The sequence below is a fragment of the Embiotoca jacksoni genome, unplaced genomic scaffold (assembly GCF_022577435.1).
Source record: "Embiotoca jacksoni isolate LCO1_2020_lvr unplaced genomic scaffold, fEmbJac1.0.p SCAF_10, whole genome shotgun sequence".
Taxonomy (NCBI): domain Eukaryota; kingdom Metazoa; phylum Chordata; class Actinopteri; family Embiotocidae; genus Embiotoca; species Embiotoca jacksoni.
This window is the reverse complement of record NW_027185230.1, coordinates 16,152,818-16,172,104: the sequence shown is the minus strand read 5'-3', so window position 1 is coordinate 16,172,104 and position 19,287 is coordinate 16,152,818. Positions and strand designations below refer to the sequence as shown.

Sequence of the window (19,287 nt, the reverse complement as noted above, 5' to 3'; positions counted from 1 at the left end):
AGGCATTTCCTGTCTCTGGAGTGGGCAAAAGAGATGACCTTTAGTGAACCCCCCCCCACCCCCTTTCATAAATGCACGAGTGCACTCACATACACATATGTGCGCACTCTTTTAAGACGACACCCCCACAGAGAGAAACGGTGAAGTCACTTACCATTGCACTGCAGTAAGTGAATTATAGAATCTCTCAATTGCTTGCTACACAGCATCTCAAAGGAGAATAATTGCTGAGAAAATGTAATTATATTTAATAGCTTGTGATATTCAAAAGCCCCAGTGTATCCTAGAAGGCTGAGAAAAAACAGAATATCAATTTTGGGATCGTATGTATAGAGGGCCCGAAAAAGAAGATCCTATCAATTTTCTCGCCGTTTGTAACAATAATAAGAAACCAGATAGGACAAGAGGCCGAACTGTAGGGAAATAATTGGTGGAAAAAAAAGGCCACATCTGCAAATTTCTCAGTGCTTGGTATTGTTTTTTGTGTTGTCGGCTGATGTGAACTTGAACAGTGCGTGAAACAGAAGCTCGGTCTAACTCACGGTACAATTATTATTGCTGCGTTTCCAAGGACGAGCCGACTTCGAGGCCAGGTGAGCTGAGTGAGCAGAAAAAGAAGGAAAGTGAAGGAGAGAGAATAATGAGGTGACAGAAAGAAATGTCTGCAGCTACGTAATGTCTTTTTCAACATCTGCTCCAACTCTGCACAATTACAGGAAGGGCTTCGCTTTTGCCCCATTCACAGTGACATGAATAATAAACATAATTATTATTATTCATGTCACTGTGAATGGGCAGATGTAATACATCGACATCTTATTGTGCAAATTGACTAAAAAGGAACTCAACTCCGCAGCACAGGCTTGAATATATGTATTGAAAGTCTCGTATCTGGGACACAGTTCAGAAAGTCCTTTATCACGTGGATTCGGCTGAATGAAGTCATTGTTTCAGGATCAGCAGAGATATAGAGAGAGAGATATATATTTAATTTTAGGAAATTATTGCTCATCCATTTATTTATTTAATGAATAATCATGTTACTCTGTAACTGCTATGTGTGTAAATAAGACATGTTTGCTAAATAGCAGCAACTATGAAATTACAAGTAGTTAAAATACAAAACATAGCAGAAGAGTCTTAAAGTCAGTGAACTGGCAAAATTAGAGAGCAATATTTATTCAATTGTTTGCTAACATTAGCCAAGAAAAGCTACTGGACTAGATCAAGTATGGCTGTAGCACAAAAAACACAATGCAACTTATTTATTATTTATGTGTTCAACTTTCTTACATACAAAAAAATCCTTTATTATGTATAAGAAGCATTTCTTGAACCCGAGGAAATGATTTCTGAACCCTGAAATGAAAGTGCTCTTTTTCTGTTGAGCTTACAAATTTGTGTGATCCTCCCTTTCCTTTGTTTTAGATTTCTGCAGGAAGCCTTTAACAATCGAACCCTTGCAGAGGTTTTGAAACCCAGCTGTAAGAGACTACACACACACACACACACACACACACACACACAGTCAAATCACTTGTGACCGGCACGTTTACATTTGCACGTACACACACACACACACACACACACACACACACACACACACACACACACACACACACACACACACACACACACACACACAGTCAAATCACTTGTGACCGGCACGTTTACATTTGCACGTACACACAGACACACACACACACACACACACACACACACACACACACACACACACACACACACACACACACACACACACACACACACACACACACACACACATTTACACTCCGCACAGAGACGGTCAACACAAATATAAGCTTTTATTGTTTGCCAGATGAACTGACTGACATTTGCCACTACATTTCAAAAGGAAATTTTCAACTATATTTATTTGACAGCTATAGCAACAAGTTACTTGTCAGATTAAGAGTTTATTGTTCCAGAAAAAACTACCCAACTGTACAAAATGTAGTTTTATACCAGCTTGTTTTGGCAACAGCAATTAAATGCTACTTGTACAGAGATGCATCAGTAACAATCTTTCAGTAGGAAATATAACATTAAGAGGCACCTGTTTGTTTCTTTGTCAAGAGGTAAAAAAAGCTTTACCTCTTGATTTAAGGTAAAGATCTTTTTATTTGGCCAGCCTTGTCATTGGAAATAAGTTGCAAAAATGATGTTGAACATGTCAGCGAAGAAGTTACAGAGCAACATTTTCATTAAATTAGTCGTGTTATAGGCCACCAGGTGAATGTGAGTATATTCTCTCTTTTTATTTTTTTATTTTTTTTATCTCCTGAAGGAATCCAGCCGTTGAACTTGCCTGCTGGACAAAGATTATGCAGAGCAGTGAGTGTAAACCAAAAACAAATCTGTGAGCTGACAGCTAAAACAAGGAGGCAAAACCTGCTTTAAAACTTGAGAAGTCTCGTTAGGTTCTTCAGTACAACTCACCCCTTTCATATTGTCATTTGATGTTGTTATTTTTTTTTTAAATACCAATGTGAAATTTTTTGTACATTAGAATATTAATACTTCTTGCATCACAAAAAAACCCCACATAAAGTACATAAAGAGTCAAATCTACGCTGGTTCACTGCAGGTTTAGCCAGTGCCGGCTAATAATCCTGACCAGATGACTTCAAATGCTGCTCTGTAGTTGTGGTCAAAGGCCGACCGGTGTTCTCCCCAAAACATGAGATTTGCAGTTGAAAAAGTCAAGTGAAAGTGAACATGATGAGGAGGCACAGAGACCTTATGATCTTAATTGTCATCTGGCTGCACGGTGGGGGGTCAAATGTAGCAGGGCCAAAGCCACATGGGTACACACACACACACACACACACACACACACACACACACACATAAGATATTCCCACTGAGTGCCACAGAATATACCTGAGGAGATGTGACGCCCCCCCCCCGAGGGCCTGAGCTGACCTCCTTAACCCCTGAATTCGTACGAACCACATGAGACCTGTCAGCGTGACCAGAGCTAAATCTGTCAAAATGCAACTTCCCTGCCGTTATGACACGAGAATTCATAAACAAAAAGTAAACTGCCAACTCATTTAAAGCCCCCCTGGCCACTGATTTGACTTTGACATGATGTTTTACTCAGACAGTAACAGAATCTCTTGACTGTATTCTGCTGGTACATATGGTGTCGTGTTCCTGATGTGGGTGTGTTATGAATATTGTGACTCTGGACTGAACGGTCAAACTGAGCTGGCAACTTAAAATGTAACAAAAGGAGCGTACTCTGTTTACACTTTAAAACAGTCACTATTCGGTTACACTGAAACCATATGAGGAAAAATACCACAAAGTCCCTGTTCAGTAGCTACAACAGAACTCAGAAAGTGTGTGTTACTATATGATATTGTGAGTAAAACTATATTTTTTATAAATGTGCTTTCTAATAATCTGCAATAAATTTCACAATTACATTGTATTATAGATGATAACATTAATTATGTATTATTAACAATAAGCTTTGAAGTAAATGAAGCAGTTTGAAGGTGATAAAATCCCTTTTTCTTTTCAGATTATCTCAGAGCAACTGTCTGTCTGTCCTTCAGTTATCACCTGGGAGCTGTGTGATGGGGTAAGTATACGATTTTTGATCCAAATGGTGAAGTGATATTTAAGTGGCTACTTAAGTGTGAAAGATTATGTTCACATTGTACTTAAATATGTACATTTCAAGAGTTATTGGTCCTTGTAGAGTTCTCTTTTAGGCATGAGACCACAGTCATGGTTCTGTTGATCCAAAGTTCAGCTAAAGCTAATTTATCTTCAAGGCATTTTCAGTGCAAAATTCTCAAGCAAACAGCCCCGCCACGGGGAAAACACAAGTTGGGAACTTTGGAAAATACTCATTTTAATTGACTAAAGGAGCAATTACAGCCACCAATAATTCTTTTTAATGTAAATATGACATGAGTATGTAAGTTTCAGTGAAAAAGGGAACCTTCCTTTAAAGCCTACAGGTTTATACACAATTCCTGTTTTTTAATTATTTAATGTTGATTTTTAGTTCACTGAAACTTGCTCCTGCTGATATCTCCTTTTGTGGTTCATAAAATGTAACTGTTCAATGAAATTAGAGACTAGAGCCCGACAGATACTGGTCTTTTGGGGCTGATGCAATATCCATATTATTGAGTTAGAACAATTCTGATATCAATATATCGCCTGATATTTTTTGTACATATACTGTACAGTATATTTAGACCCTTTTCTGATCCCTCAAATGTGGTTATTAAACACTTTTGACACGTGACACAGATATGTAATGGAGGTAGGATATTTTACCATTTTTTTTGTCCACATCCACATTAATACACTGAAATGGTAAACTTTCAATGGAATTTAATGGTTTAATGATTATAAATAACTAATTAAAAAAAAAAAACCTCAAATATATCAATTCCTAATTTACATCTTTTCCTGCATTATGAAGTAACTGTAACACTGAACAGATTGTGAAAGTAAAATGAAATAGATATACAGAGTTTTTATTTTGTGTGTACCTGATGAATAAAAGTATTCTTGCATTTCAAGCACATCTTAAAGTCAGGACGTAAACAATTAAACAGGCATGGACAAGGAAAAGAAAAACACGTGCATTCCCAACAATGTTAATTATAGCTCTGTTCTTTTCTTTATTATTTACACCTGTGCTTTTGTCCTCCATAAAAAAAACTCCCATAAAGACGTGCTCCCGCTGAGGCTTTAGTGCAACGATCAATGAAAAACAAAATGACACAGAACCGTTCCCCGTCATGATGAATTCATTCTAAAACATATTTTGAGCTTGTCTCCAGTTTGTGGGTGGGCCGCAGCCGGCTGCTGTAAAGCTGCTGTCTGCTTCCTGAAATGTCAGCGACTATGGAGTTCATAGGTCAATAGTTTCATTTAAAAACAACGGGATGCATACTGCCTGAAGCATGAACCGGGCACAATACTAAATTGTGAACCAAACATTAGGAATCCACCCCACCCCACCCCACCCCCATGTCTGCTCTTGCTGTCATGTCAGATGTCACGGCAAGAAATGATTGCACACTGAGCAGAATGTGATATCCTCCAATCACAATGACCGTGGGACATGTCAAGAATGTGATGTCGCATGGTGGAAACAACTGTGCATGTGTGCGTGCACATGTTTACATGCCTATTAAAATATGTGTGCTCGTGCCCGTCTGCTGGACCAACAGAGAAAAGTCGTTATAACAAATCCTCTTTCTGATGGGGACATCGGTGCGAAACTGGCTGCAGGGAGTGACTGCAGTGCTACTTTCGCACTCATCGTTCCTCAAACAATCCAGTCCACTGAGCAAAGCCCCACCAAACTTCCTGTACGCTAACACCATGGTCCGGGGACAAACTTCGATGGAAATCACATTCCTGTCATTGTTAGGCAGTCGCACTCGTAAAAAACCCACAAACATAATGGCCTCCAACTTCAGACTCTACTTCCACAACAATACTGCTTGTCACAGGATACAGGACAAAACAAGAAGCAAGAGTCTGCATGGCAGACATGCTTGCAGCTCTGAGACCACTGATGCTAAGCAGGTTAATTGTTTTAACATATTCAACATTTTCAATTCGGGTTTTATAATTCCTAATCAGCTGTAAACGCATTACAAATGGAACAGATGGGAATGCCAAGTTATGTGTCAAAGCATCTAATAGATGTTGAGAAGAACTAAATGAAAAACTGAACCTGCTAGAGGGCCGAGAGCAAAAGTTAGGGCATCAAGTAATTTGACCTCGTCCTATTAATATTGGTTCCAAATTTCATGTCAGTCCATCTAATATTTGTTGAGTCATACAAGAAGCAAACAAAAAAGTAAACTGCACCGTAACATTAGAAGAAAAATCAGGGAATCATTAGAATATGTTGCCATGAAACCGTCAATATCACGTTAATTCGTCCTGTTGTTGTCGAGATATTTGTTGTTGTCGAAAACATTTTTTTGCTGAATATATTTATTTATTACATGTCAGTTGTAAATGTTTTCTTAAAGGCTTGTAAATTAAAAAAAAAGGACACTTGTAAATTCTAAAGACACTACAAGGCATTACATGACATAAAGGCTCAAATGTTTGGGAACACATGTTTGGGAATTTCAGTGGCACGTGCTCAGCAGAGAAGAAGGATTCCCCATCACTTTAACGGAGGGCAGGGGTCTGTCTGTCCGTGTGAGACCAGTGGCCGGGCTGTAACTGAAACTCTAGCTCGGTGTTGACAGAGTCAAAGGGTCTCGACCCCGTGCTGGCCCTCCACTGAAGTGGAGCTCCAGGTACTGACAGAAACGACGGGAGATAAAGGAGGAGACTGAAAAGACCTCTAATTGCAGCCCACATGTGTCAGATTGTTGTTTTCGTATGCCCGGGAGGGGATCGAAGGGTTACTTTGAAGATAGTGTGCAAATTTTCAATTAAAGAGCAAAGATTCAATCACTTTAACTACCTCTTTGAGTATTTGTTGACCAGTAATAGTTGCCCTGCTGCAACTTTCTTGTCCTTCGACTGTCGCGCATTCCCCATAGGAAAAATACATTTCTGCCACGTCCTGGATAAATAATCAATGCATAATGACCAGAAGGCAGTTTGGTGTAAAGTTAAGTTTTAAGCAGCACAGTGAATTTCAGTGGAAGTTGACCAAAGCAAGGCAACGGCTAACACACTGGAAATAAAGCACAGATCCACTTCTCTCTTCTTCTTTTTTTAAATTTTTTTTTATCATGAATCATTTCCTATTTGTTGATAACTGTGACAGCATTTGCTATGAAAAAGTATGAAAGAAAAATACAAAGAGATGATAGTGAACACTGGAACATGAAAGAGGGAGGAACGTAGTGGGGGGTTTAAAGTCTAAACTCCAGATATTTCCATTTGCTTTTCTTGATCTGGTTAATGTTAGAGTTCAAAACATAGTCCGAAGCTCAAAGAGGAATCAGTGAGGAAGAATCTGCTTTCTCTCACACTGAGCTGACACAAGACTCACTTTTTTCCCCCCTGAAGTTCATCCCCAGTGGTTTTGCTAAGTCACGCTTACAAGCAACCAAACTGTGCTGCCAGCCCGGTCAAGAAACCTAACAATAAGAAACTAGTCTTATATCACAATCATCATATCATCACTGTTTGGTGGAGATTAAAAAAACATAACTAAGAACCAGACTAAATTATCCTCTGCAACAGCACAGAGCCAACATTTCCTTATATAGCTAAGAGCTGATGTGACTGCTGTGAGTTCAAAAGCAGAATTAGCTGCTGTAACCTATTTTGGGTTTGATGCTTCTTTGAGCATCTTTACATTTATCAGGCCAATCAGTATTTTCAGACTGCAAAAAATGCTTCTGCACATTCCATCTATTTTATGAAATACTGACTACTCATATAGTAATAAAAGCTTTGATGTATTATTTATTTGAAGCTTATTCAATAGAGCCCCTGTGTTACAAACTGTGCTTGTGGCATATGAAAGACATGGGAATTTACACAGCATGAAAGGTCTTATAAAAAGAGCATTGGTTGCCTTCTGAAAAATGGGGGAGTTTTTAGAGCTTGCCATTTGTGGACTTCAAGGATTTGTCACCCATCTGCTGTCTTCCCTTTAAAAAAACGTGTCGTCTCTGGCAGAGAAGTGTTCAGCTTTGAAAGGTCATTACTTGTGGGCCAGATATTGTGCAACACCACCGAGCGGTTACAGTGGGCTGAGAGAGACGGTTGCATCAGAACCAAAGCAGCACATTTTTTAATACATTTATTTAATCAGCGATAGAAAAAACCCAGATACAATACACATACCAATAATGGTAAAAATGCTAAATATCGGCCTGGATAATTGGTCAGGCTGATAATCGGTTGACTCCCACCTTAAACGTCAGGCACCTTCTGCGACGCCAAGGTGCATGTTGTACGTAACCAGGCTATGACCCAGAAAATGGTTGGTTTTTTTCATGCATTGTGAATGGTTTGGAAAATTGACTTTTCTTTTAGCTTTGTTTTGGTATCCACTGTCTGCTGAGGGAAATATCAAGCGCTTTAGCTCTTAAATACGTCATTATGTTCATCAGCAGGTAGCGTTCAATGGGTTTGTCAAACACATGGTTGATGAGGGCAGTGGAAGGGATCCAATACTGTAAAGTTGCAGCTGTAAAGCCAAAACAATGAGCTTGTAGAGACTAAAATGCTCCAGAGAGCTGAGTGGGACTTTACATTAATCATCAGATCCACTGTCAATATGATAACATTGATTGATGCAGCTTTAATCTGTCTTTCACTGTATGAGTCCCCCAGTTTTTTGGAAGTGTATCATCAGAGGGCTCCTTTACAGTTTAAAAAGTCTTATATTTCAAGGTATCAAATCAGTATTGGAATCAACAACAGGGAATACCATACATAGTATATGTTTACTGAGAGCTGTCATCTACCTTCAGCACTATCCTCTTGTATATATTACAGATTCCTTAGATGCTCGTTGTAAATAGCTTTCACTGGACAATAGCGGTTGTTATTGGGGGGAGAAGAAATACTGTTCGCCTTTAGCATGACCCAGTGATTGACTTACTCTGCAGAGAAATATTGTCTGTCGCACTATAAAAAAAAATCAACAAGCTAATTTCCTTCACTTAAAGGGATTTACTTCGTCTGAGATACTCGGTTTATCTTCGTTAGCGTAGTGGAGCCTTACATCGCAAAAAGCAGCTCACTGTGACCGCAGAATATGAACAGTGTTTTCAGAGTTTTCCAGTCAGAGATTTGTGAAATGTAATGAAGACGCCTTTTATTCATTAGGGAGGCGGAGTGCCCGGTATCTTGTACACTCCTAATGCTCTCTTCCTGTCTGTATGTATACAGGCCGTTAAAGTGAGAGGGAGAAGAAAAACACATTAGAATGGACTTCCAGGGCGAATAAAGGAGTATAGTATGTCAGAATGAAAGGCAGCGGACGGAAACAGGCAAGAGGAAACTGCGTATCGGTCCAAAATGACAACATGGAGTGCCATGCACTTTCTATACACTGTTATCAGGAGAAAGAAAAAAAAGCATATGAGTGGACCGAGGCATGTAAGAGGATGAGGAAGCACGTGGGGGAGATGGGCGTGGAAGGGTATGTTGTAGTAAAGAAGTGCATGGAAACTAGTCAGTCTTCTTGAGTCTCAGTCTGAGATATCTGCAGGGCTGAAGACAGGAAGCACTCCTGTCAACTGTCTCATTCTCTAGGAGCTCCTCCAGAAATCTTGTCTGATGCAGATGTGTGTCTTTGTGTACATTTAAAGTGTGCATTGGCTGGGTGATACCATAGTATGTCTCTTGCATATTGTGTATGAAAGGATGTATGGATATTAGATATCTCATCCTGCATGCTTGGTGATGAAATGTTTTTTTTTTTAGTTCTTTGTATATATGGAGATTCATAATATTTACACCCAGAAATGGAGAAGGGTAACTGTAGTTCTACCACTCAGTTATTGAGGAAATGGTTGTAAATATGCAGGTGAGTCTGAGTATATGTTTGTGCGGCTGTAGTGAAAGTTTGATGTTACATAATCACTACACATTAAAGGGGAGAAAATTGCGGGGCAAAGAGTAACAAAATATTTAACAAGGCTGAAAAGTCATTTTTAAAGAGGGAAAAGAAAAAGCAGACAATACAAGACATGAGATGTGAGTGGGCTCGTCATCGTCTCTTTAATTGCAGCTGCTAGAAGAATATTGCCTGGGTGTTACAGCACATAATTACAGCAGTGAGTTTTCTGTGATTAAATGTGGCTCCAAAGGGGTTCATAGTGAAAAGTACAGCTTGCACACTGGTAATTGCTCCCACAATGATATATTTTTTATTTTATGAAACTGTATCAGTAGTTTCAGCAGGAGCTGTGTCTTGAAGTTTTGGTTGTATAGAGTAACTGCATTTTGTTATATCGCTGAGTAGCTTATGTGAATTTTAGCCTCTGTGGCTTCTAGATGCCGGCCATGTCATATACAGTCTGTTGTTGCTACTGTCTAGCAGCGATGTTCTTACTACCTAGCTCCTTGAACGCCAATGACTTTCCATGTCTTAACCACAAGCTCATGACTTCCAACTTTGAAGGCAGCAATAACCAAAAGAGGGAGGAGGTCGGGGTGGGTGGATGACTACTGTTCGTTTTCCTGTTTCCAACCAGCAGTCAACGTTGTGTTTCTTTTTTGAAAAGCATGACCACAATCGTCCCCAAACCTTAACTCAGTGTTTACGTTTGTAACCATGACAACAAAGGTTTTAATTTAGCAGTCATTTTACCCCAAACTACGTGATTTGTAAACATTTTAGAAAGCGCCTAGAAATTACGTTTTCATTGTTGAATGTCTTGCAACAGAACAACTGAAAAGAAATGTCCTAATTATAAAAATATATATATATAAAGAAATGGAGGAAATGTACACTCGCTTGGTTCAGCACCTAGTGAAGACTTTGTCTGGATGTGTGCTTTTTCATTTGGCTGATAGTATAACCCACTGTAATGGCAGCTGTATTCTAGTTTTAGCTTAATTGTCCTAGAATAGTGCACCATTGATGAAAAGTGGTTCCTCAGGTGTCACTTGGTATTTGAAAGTGGTATAAAAGGTGTAAATATGACACTTCCTACTGGTAATTAGCACTGGGAGGTTGGTACTAATGGATTTATCCTCAGTAGTTTGATATGACTTGAACCTGCCTTCAGGGGATTTGAATGTTATACTTGTTAATTATTTCAAGATAAGTAGAATAACATACGAAATAGAGCAAAATTGGCAGGATTTGGTCTGAGGATCTTCTATAAATTTTATATAGGTCAGCTTCATTACAGGAAAATGGACAAAACTGAAAATACTGAGTGTCATGTAAGTGAACCTGCTTGAGCTGACTTGGTAAGAAACTGTTTTTCATATTATGGGGAAACACTACACTTGTGTAGTTAGTTGTAATCAAGGATGTAACTCTGGGGCCCCTGAACGAATACTATCCACCATCCTACCTGTAATAATCCTTTAATAAGGTCACTGGGATTTTGTGAGCTCTCTCCAGCTGTTGACAGCTGGAATTGGCACCACACTTCACATTTGTAACCCAGTGCTCGCTGTAATGATAGAAGTCATCAGGACCTGACGGGCTTCTTCATTTCAGTACAGGAACTAAGCTACTGAGCTATCGCACAGTGCAACTGTACTCCTGGGCAACGTAAATGGATTAAACAGTAGAGCTTCCATCATGAACATAATATTTGTTTAGGTATCAGGTAAAGATATTTCAGAATGTATACGTTAGTTGCAGCTGTGATTCTCATGTTGGCTGCAGCCAATCACCGTTGAAATCTGCTGAATATCGTTGGGACATCGTCGCTGCAAGATGTCCAGAACAGTCATTAGTGTGTAAAGATGCTACAAACACAGATGTTCATTTTTCAAACTCGTTTTTGAATATAATTAAAGTGACCCCCCACTTTCAACACAAAACCACAGCTGGTAATTGAATGCTGATCTCTGGGAAACAGATTATTTACATGGAGGGTTGGGTTGGTAAAGGCTAATTTTATTAGAGACAAAGATCAACAGCTTCAATTTCCTAATTTTTATGCTCCTGCGCTGCAGACAGAACTGATTTCCAGAGGAAATATGTTTTCAGCTTGTCCCGTTCTCGTTAACAAGAGTAATGCCTTAAAGCAACTTCTTCAAATTTGGCACCAATATATAACTCAAGGATGAACATTAAAGGAGTTAAAAAAACACCATTATGTATACAATTATGACCAACAAATGACCAATAGGACCAAAAGGTCAAAGGTCACCTTTACTGCGATAACCTAATGTTCAGGAACACTTTTCCAACCATTATTCAGCATCATAACTCAGGAACAGAAGGAGAGATTGTGACCATATTTCACATTTGATGGATCACTAACTTGGTGACACTAATCGTGGGTGTCCACCTTGAATCACTGCTGAATGTAGAGATCTTCTGTGCTGTCAAGTTGTGTGTGATCCACATTTTAGTCTCAAAGTTTTACAGATATTCAGTTTAGATATAAAGATGTAGAAGGACAATCTATTCTTCCATATAAAGGTTGTCAAAACATTATTCTCGCACATAAAATCCCTCTTACATTTGCCAGATTTTTGAAAAACTTTTACCTAATAATAGTGCTGTAGAGTTATGGTGCAGTAATAATTTGACTGTTTGCCATTGGGACCAGTTCCAGTAGAGCATCAGCTGTCACAGACTGAACTCTGTAAGTTAAACTGGGTCTATTCTGGTCGAACTGTTGAGTTGCAGCTCCGTCTCCAGACATCACGGGGCTGCTGTTATTGGACTGCTAAGATTTTCCCATAGATTGGCAGAGCAGGCCAAACCCCAAACGTAGCTTATAAAGTCTCGTACATTAGTGAACTCTTACCCTACCACCCGCCTTCTTATTCTTCTTCCTCCTCCTCCTCCACTCTGTTTCTGTCGGTCCCTCTCCACTTAGTGTAGACAAGCAGCGGAACAGAGCTCATCCCGAGCGGTGGAGTCAGTTTGAAACGGGACATCAGACTGTAAAACTGCGCAAATGCCTTATGAACTCCTTTTAGTCATTTAGCGATTTCACTTTCTCAGAGGATCTTCGTTTAGCGGAACAGCGAGCGTGAAAAGTCCGTGGAATAACTGAAGCTACTGGACACTGTGCGTCAGGATGCTCGGGTTAACGCAACATTTCACTTTGACAGCAGTGGCAGTTGTTGGTAAGTAACCATTCAAACGGAATGAGACGTTTGTGCTGATTATTAGGCGGAATGATCAGTGACAGGAGGAGAGAGCGCATTTTGTGCCACGCCAAGGTCTCCAGCGCATCTTTGCGCACACGCCGGGCTGCAGCTTAGATCACCGCCGTCTGCATAATTGACGACTAGGCGACTGGAAGCATCCATTAGGTGTGTCACTCACGTTGCCTGCACGCCCATTAAAAAGTGGCACAGTGTCCTCGTAAACTGCCCCGCTGAATACTTTTCCGTCTGCATCCACATGTTATTTATTGTGACTGAGGGAAACCGCAGAGCATTTAATTGTTTCTACGTGTCGTAGCTCAGCTTCAGAAGCATGACATTGCCTCATATAACGGAGACATTACAGTCAATCAAATTACTCAATGGTGCTCTAATTGAATGTTGCTCATGTCAGTGTTTGCACACCAGTGCAAAAACCTTCCTGGAAAACTTTAGGTTCTCCAGAATCATATATTCATCATGTTTCTGCAGAAACTGTGTTTCCAAACCCTGGGAAATCATCAGCATCATCATACGAAATGATGTCACACCCTGTCTTCTCTAAACAAACCTTTGGAAGAAATCTCAGACCAGTAATACAATTTTTCATTTTTAGAAGGTGAAAAGTGAACTGAAAATTGTGTTCACAGCAGCCTGAAGATGTGGTGGGTCTCTATCCTTAATGGATATCAGTGTTGGTGTTGGGGTGTCCCTCTGGTGATGCTGAGCTCTCAGGTTCCGCTCCAGAGCAGCAGTAGTGAATTAACTTCTAGGTCGTGTCCAAGTCATTCAAACATGATGGGAAGTACCGGCACAGTTGAGCGAACCACTCCTCTGAGTTTGGAATAAGAGAGAAGAAGAAAGAGAGCAAAGTAAACACAGCATGTCTCTATAATTCTTAGATTCCTTTGCTTACATGTGATGCAGGCTTGTGATGGTGATTAGAGAATTGAGTTAGAGACGGAGATAAACGTGTGTGTGTGTGTGTGTGTGTGTGTGTGTGTGTGTGTGGTTCTGAGTGTGCAGGGATCAGTTGAAGCTCACATTGCAAATCATTTCCATCCCATCATCACATCGAGAACGAAGTCAGGTTTATTGTGCCCCCCCTTTGCCACTGTTCAGCTCAGACTACAGCCGGTCAACAGTGATGTTGGCTGTGTTTCAAGCTGATTGTTAGTGAATGAGATTGGCTGCAGTTGTTATTGTCTCACGCCCCATCCTGTTCGGCCCTACTGGTCCTGCGATGTAGTGTGAGCTGCCGGAGTGTGACCTCAGTAGGTTTACAGAGGTGGTTTGAGACCATACTGGGAGATCCCGTGTTGTGCTATCGGAGCTACCCGGCCTGCCTCAGAGGCCCACATGTGGTTATTGTATTGGCAGTATTTAATCTCCGTAAATTCCTAACGGAGATGGGGCTACAGGTGGTTTGAGTTTGGTACCGCAGAGGAGATGGGGCATCTGGCTTCAATCAGGATGTGTCGGACCAGAGTGACCTTGAAGGCTAAGGACATGAGACTAAGGCTGCAATAATGATCAGTTACATTGATCTTTTTTTTTTCTTTTTTTTTTGTGGCTATCTGAAGTATCCAGAGTCTGATCTGATGTCTTCAGATTTCTTGATTTGTCTTTAAAAAAAATTAAAAAAAAAAAAAAATTCACTTGATAATTTGTCTTATTCATCAACTCATCAATTCAGCATTATGTGAGGATATCTGCCTCCCCGCTCTGTAGCTGTCTGTTGACTTTGTGTGTCATTCAAGTAGAAGTTGTTTGTGTGAACGGCGCACTGAGGCCGTTCACACAAACAACTTCTGAGATGCAAGGAACTGTCACAGGAAATGATGGTCTTCAAATGGTTGATGAACTGAAGTGGAAGTTCCTTTTTGTGGCTTCTTGCTTGATCGCAAAGTAGTACATTTAAATGCAAATTCTGTTTTACTGAAGTGCAGGTATCCCAGGGGGTTAATGTCTTGTTAAAGTCTTTGCGGCAGTGAGATGGAGAGAAGGGGTGAAGGTTTAGTCAGACACAAACTGATTTAGACTTCTTGACATTCCTGCGAGGACTTGGATGCTTTTTTTTTTTTTCCCCTTCAGTTTCCCACATGTCAGATTTGGGAATTAGTCTTTTCCCTACATTTTCATGAGCACATGGAATGCTGCAGCGGATGGCCTGAGAAGACGGTTAATTCACTGAAAGCTGAAAGGTCAGGAGATGTAAGTCTTCAGACATTAAAGTGCTCAATTGAATTTATGAGCTTGGCAAGACTTAGTAGTGAACCCGGCCATCTCCGTCATTAGCAATATGTGTTCTCCTCCTCCTCCTGTTCCTCCTCCTTCTCTACTGACCATGAATCAGCTCCTTCCCCGAGTTGCAACAATCAGCACTTACCACACATCAGCTGTGGATGTCTGGATCTGGTTATGTTTATTCTCAGATTGTGTCATCTTCAGCATCATTTAGCAGTTTTTTTTAACAACAAACTACAGATCTGCCATTGTTACTTAACACTTTGACAGGAAGTTACAGCTTGCTGTCTTCATTTCTGGAGAATTTACTGTGACTTTGTCATTAAGCTGTAACATCTCTTGTAAGAAACCAGATCATGTCTGCAGCCTTATGAATTTTGGTAAAAAAATTAAAAAAAAGACTCAGAAACATGAACAACTGAAGATGACAATCAGAGTCTGGATTTCTAGTCTTCCTTCACAATTTTAATTTAAACAGTGCAGCTTTATATAATTTCAGTGTCAGTTATTATTTGAACAAAAATATCCCAACAATGTATCAGTGAATTGCTTTTAAAGGTTGAATCCTGCTGACTAATGAGTCCCCTGACTATTATTTATTTTGATTTTGAATGAAATGTCTTTACAACTTTGGGATGGATTGCCATGGGAATTTGTACATACAGTACATGCGTGGTCCCGAGAAGATGAACTCTAATAACTTTCGTCATTTCCTGACTTCTTATCAAATACAACTCATGAAAATTGATACTTACTGTTGGTGAATGAAACACTAGACAATTACAGCAACATGTGGAATGGTGACAGAAAGAGCAGCAGCAGGTCTGCTGTGACTTGTGGAAAAAAAAAAAAAGATTTTTTTTCAGAGGTTAGAAGTCCTGAATATAAGAAAACACTGCTGCAAAGATCTCTGCTCAGTCAATCCCACAACAGACAGAGATGCAGCCACCTGTTAAACTTCCTGCTTATGTCGGCATGAAACAGATTGAAAAAAAACCTGAAAAATATTTTCCCCTCTCGACCTGCCAACAAGAGACAACAAAAAAATGTTAAACACTAAAGTAACAAAGCGTTAGGTGATGGGATGACAGAAGAATGCATTTCACGAGTTCACAATAAAAAGATTTTGCAGCGTTAGTGGACCTTTTTTTTCTTCTGTTTTAATACGTATACGTTACATTGATCCTAAAGGTGAAACACTAATTTGTTGCCTTTGAGGTGAAAAATGCACAAAGCCCAAAACTCACCGCAGCAGCCGTCATACCGGAATTGAAACTGTGGTATGTCAACAGCAACTGCACGTGGTTGTTTTTGGGGTCAGTTGGTTGCACACAGTAAGCTGCAGCAACAATCAGAAATCAGAACGCGTTTGACTTTTGAATATGGAAAAACACAAGTGACCATGATACATGAAGCATAATCACATTTTGGCAATCGGGAGATTGTCTGAAATGATTAAGAATAATTACAAATCTTGGGAAAAGTCTTGAGGTCATGGTCCTGGTGGCCTTTAGCTACAAGTGTTGTTGCAACCGTGAGCCAATATCTCACCCTTTACTATAAACATGTAGAGAGAGAAAAGATGATTTCTGTTGGCCTTACTCAAACTGCTCGTCCTTACAAAGTTCTCCTTCCCTTGCGTAGCTTTCAGTTTGGCAGATATAAACTCCTTTTGAAGCTCACAAGGTACTTCGTGTCAAACCCAGCATGCAATGAGTGAGAGGTCACTGCTGCTGGATGCAGCATACATATGACAAACCACATCTGAAACCAAAACGCCAGCGCATCCTCCCCCACGACTGCATCCCATCACCTCACCGATCTCTCAGAAACATGCGTCCTCTGGAGGTCTTTGTAGTAGTGATGCAAAGAATCACATAAGGACAAGAAAACAGGCTTTGGTATGGTCTCTTCTCAAAGCGATTCATTGTGTCGTGCACGTGAAAAATTATGGAAATAGTTGTACAAAGAAGGAAAAAAAGAGAGGCGTTAAAACCTCGCTTGTAACTGTTTGAAAATGATGTTCGGGTTGTTTCAGAAAGTTAGATAAGTGATGTGTGTGTTCGCCCTGAAAGAAAGAAGCTGAGGAGAATCTGTGTATGTAAGAAAAACACTAACAACTTTATTATGAACTCATACATCAATATCTCAGATATGTCATGCATTTCTGCTTGCAGGATGTATTACAGTCTTCCCTTTCATTTAACTGACTCTATGCAGCTATTCTACAGCTGCAGTGATGATAAATGATAAATTTGAGGCTTGGATTTGAAAGATGCACAGAAAACACTCAAGAGCCTTTTGACTGGAGTGTAAGCCAGATGTAGAGCTGATAATTGCTTAATGGAACATTTTGATAATCAATTATTCGTTTTTTTCAGGCTAATTGCAGAACATTTTCAGCTTTTCTTCGTCTGAAACTGAAGACAAGCATTTAGAAGGTGTCTTCCTTGTCTAGGAAACTGTCATGGGCATTTTCAAATTATCTTCTGTCATGCTAAAGAAACAAGTAATGGATTAATTGAGATAATAATTAGTAGATTTATGAGTAAAGAAAGTAGTGATTTGTAGCAAAATTTTGATATTTAATCTAAAAAGCAAAATGTATTTTGAGCTGTACATATCGGAGTGGTATCATGACAGGAAGTTGCACTCTGTGGATAAGCGAGACAGTGGGGGATATATTTTCTTGACAAACTGTGTGAGTCAAAAGTGAGTTCAAAGATGCAGTTTCAAGCCTGTTAAACCACAAAGCCACCCACACGACCTTGTCTTATACTCTACTGCCTGAACCGGCTACAGATGTGTAACAGTAATGCTGATTCTGCTGACTATGCAGCATGTGGCAGCCATGAGCGCATCACTTGGAAGTGAAGGATGATCACAGTCAGGTAAAGCTCCGGTATTTTCCAACATCAGAAATGGCAAAGATGAGGGCATGTGTGGAGACAAAATCCTACATCTAAATTTTGTGCCTTTGGATCACAGCATAGTTCAGAACAGGAAGTGCAGGTGTGGGCCACTGGATACCCGGATACCTTTTTTACACATTTATCTGTTACATTCATAAAGTTATTACTTAAAATTAGGTGCAGATAGCACAGTAGAAATACAGCATAAGCCACCACAGTTATCTCGCATCAGCAAGAAAAATAAGAAAACTCAGATTAAGATCTTCTTGCTCGCAGTTTGCCTGAGCTAACAAACATCCATCCATCCCTCAGCTACAACTTCTTATCCTCTGGAGAGCAGCCTGGGCGGGGCTCGAGGCTCGAGAGGCAGAGTACACATTGAACAGGTCACCAGTCAGTCGGAGCGCTAATATGTAGAGGCAACGTAAAACATCAAAATGAAGAAAAGAAAAACAAATACTTGCTCTCCACTGAAGACATGGCTCATACATACCAGCAACAGCCCATTTTCCAAAACAAACATCGCCTTGTCATCTGTGAGCCTCCTTCTGCTTCACATTAAAAAAGTTTGGACATTTACACAAAGGTGGGCCTGGTTAAAGTTTGCCTGGTCTTGTTTACGCTTTGCAGGTTTAAATGATCCTAATTTACTAAAACAGGGAGACCTTTAATAACTGAATTCGTTTTGGGAGGGAAACAAGCTGTGAACACAACATTAACATATCAGTACCTTTCAAGTTGAAATGGAGAAATTGTTTGCAAACGTTTGGCTTTTTTTTACACATCCAGCAGATCCAGAGAACCAAGTTTTGTTTTTGGCCACCTGGAGAGTGGGAGTCTAAATTTTACTCTCTTTTTAGGGAATGGGAGCACCATGACAATAAATGATGTCTGTTTTGAGTATGTGAATGATGACTGTCACTAAAAGCACACCAGGGTTGGGTTCTGCTACTGCGCTGAGTCATCGTTGCAACATTATTGTGTCTGCCAGACGGAGAAGTGAAGGAGGAATAAAAGGAAATTTGAAGTTGCCCAGTATGTCTGAAACATGTGAAGTCATCTCCAGAAGTTTTATGAGTTTAGCAGCAGCACGCCGAACTTAGTTTCCTGGTCTCATTCGTGAAAGCTGGGCACATATAATAGTTTGTGTGTGTGTGTGTGTGTGTGTGTGTGTGTGTGTGTGTGTGTGTGTGCATGTACTTGGAAAAACTATCTTAGAGAGGACTAGTTGTGGTTACCCCCATTAGTGAGGACATTTTGACAAAGTGAGGACATTTTGACAATTTTTTCTCACTTTCTCACACTTTCAAAGGGCTGTTTGAAGGTTAAGGTTTGGTTCTAG

General features: G+C 40.0%; 1 protein-coding gene across 2 annotated transcripts in view; it reads left to right on the top strand.

Moving 5' to 3' along the window:
• Positions 1-1,445: 1,445 nt before the first annotated feature.
• itga1 (integrin, alpha 1) overlaps positions 1,446-19,287 on the top strand; it is a 55,925-nt gene continuing 38,083 nt past the window's right edge. Inside the window, exons 1-3 of one of the 2 annotated variants that reach the window (XM_069169893.1) lie at positions 1,446-1,484; positions 2,309-2,355; positions 3,554-3,613. Coding sequence is in view for 1 of the 2 variants with exons in the window: in XM_069169884.1 (XP_069025985.1) it covers positions 12,717-12,765 (49 nt within the window). In the remaining variant the exon portion in view is untranslated. Of the gene's footprint in view, positions 1,485-2,308; positions 2,356-3,553; positions 3,614-12,496; positions 12,766-19,287 lie in introns of those variants that run through there. The other variant, XM_069169884.1, reaches the window with a different exon arrangement.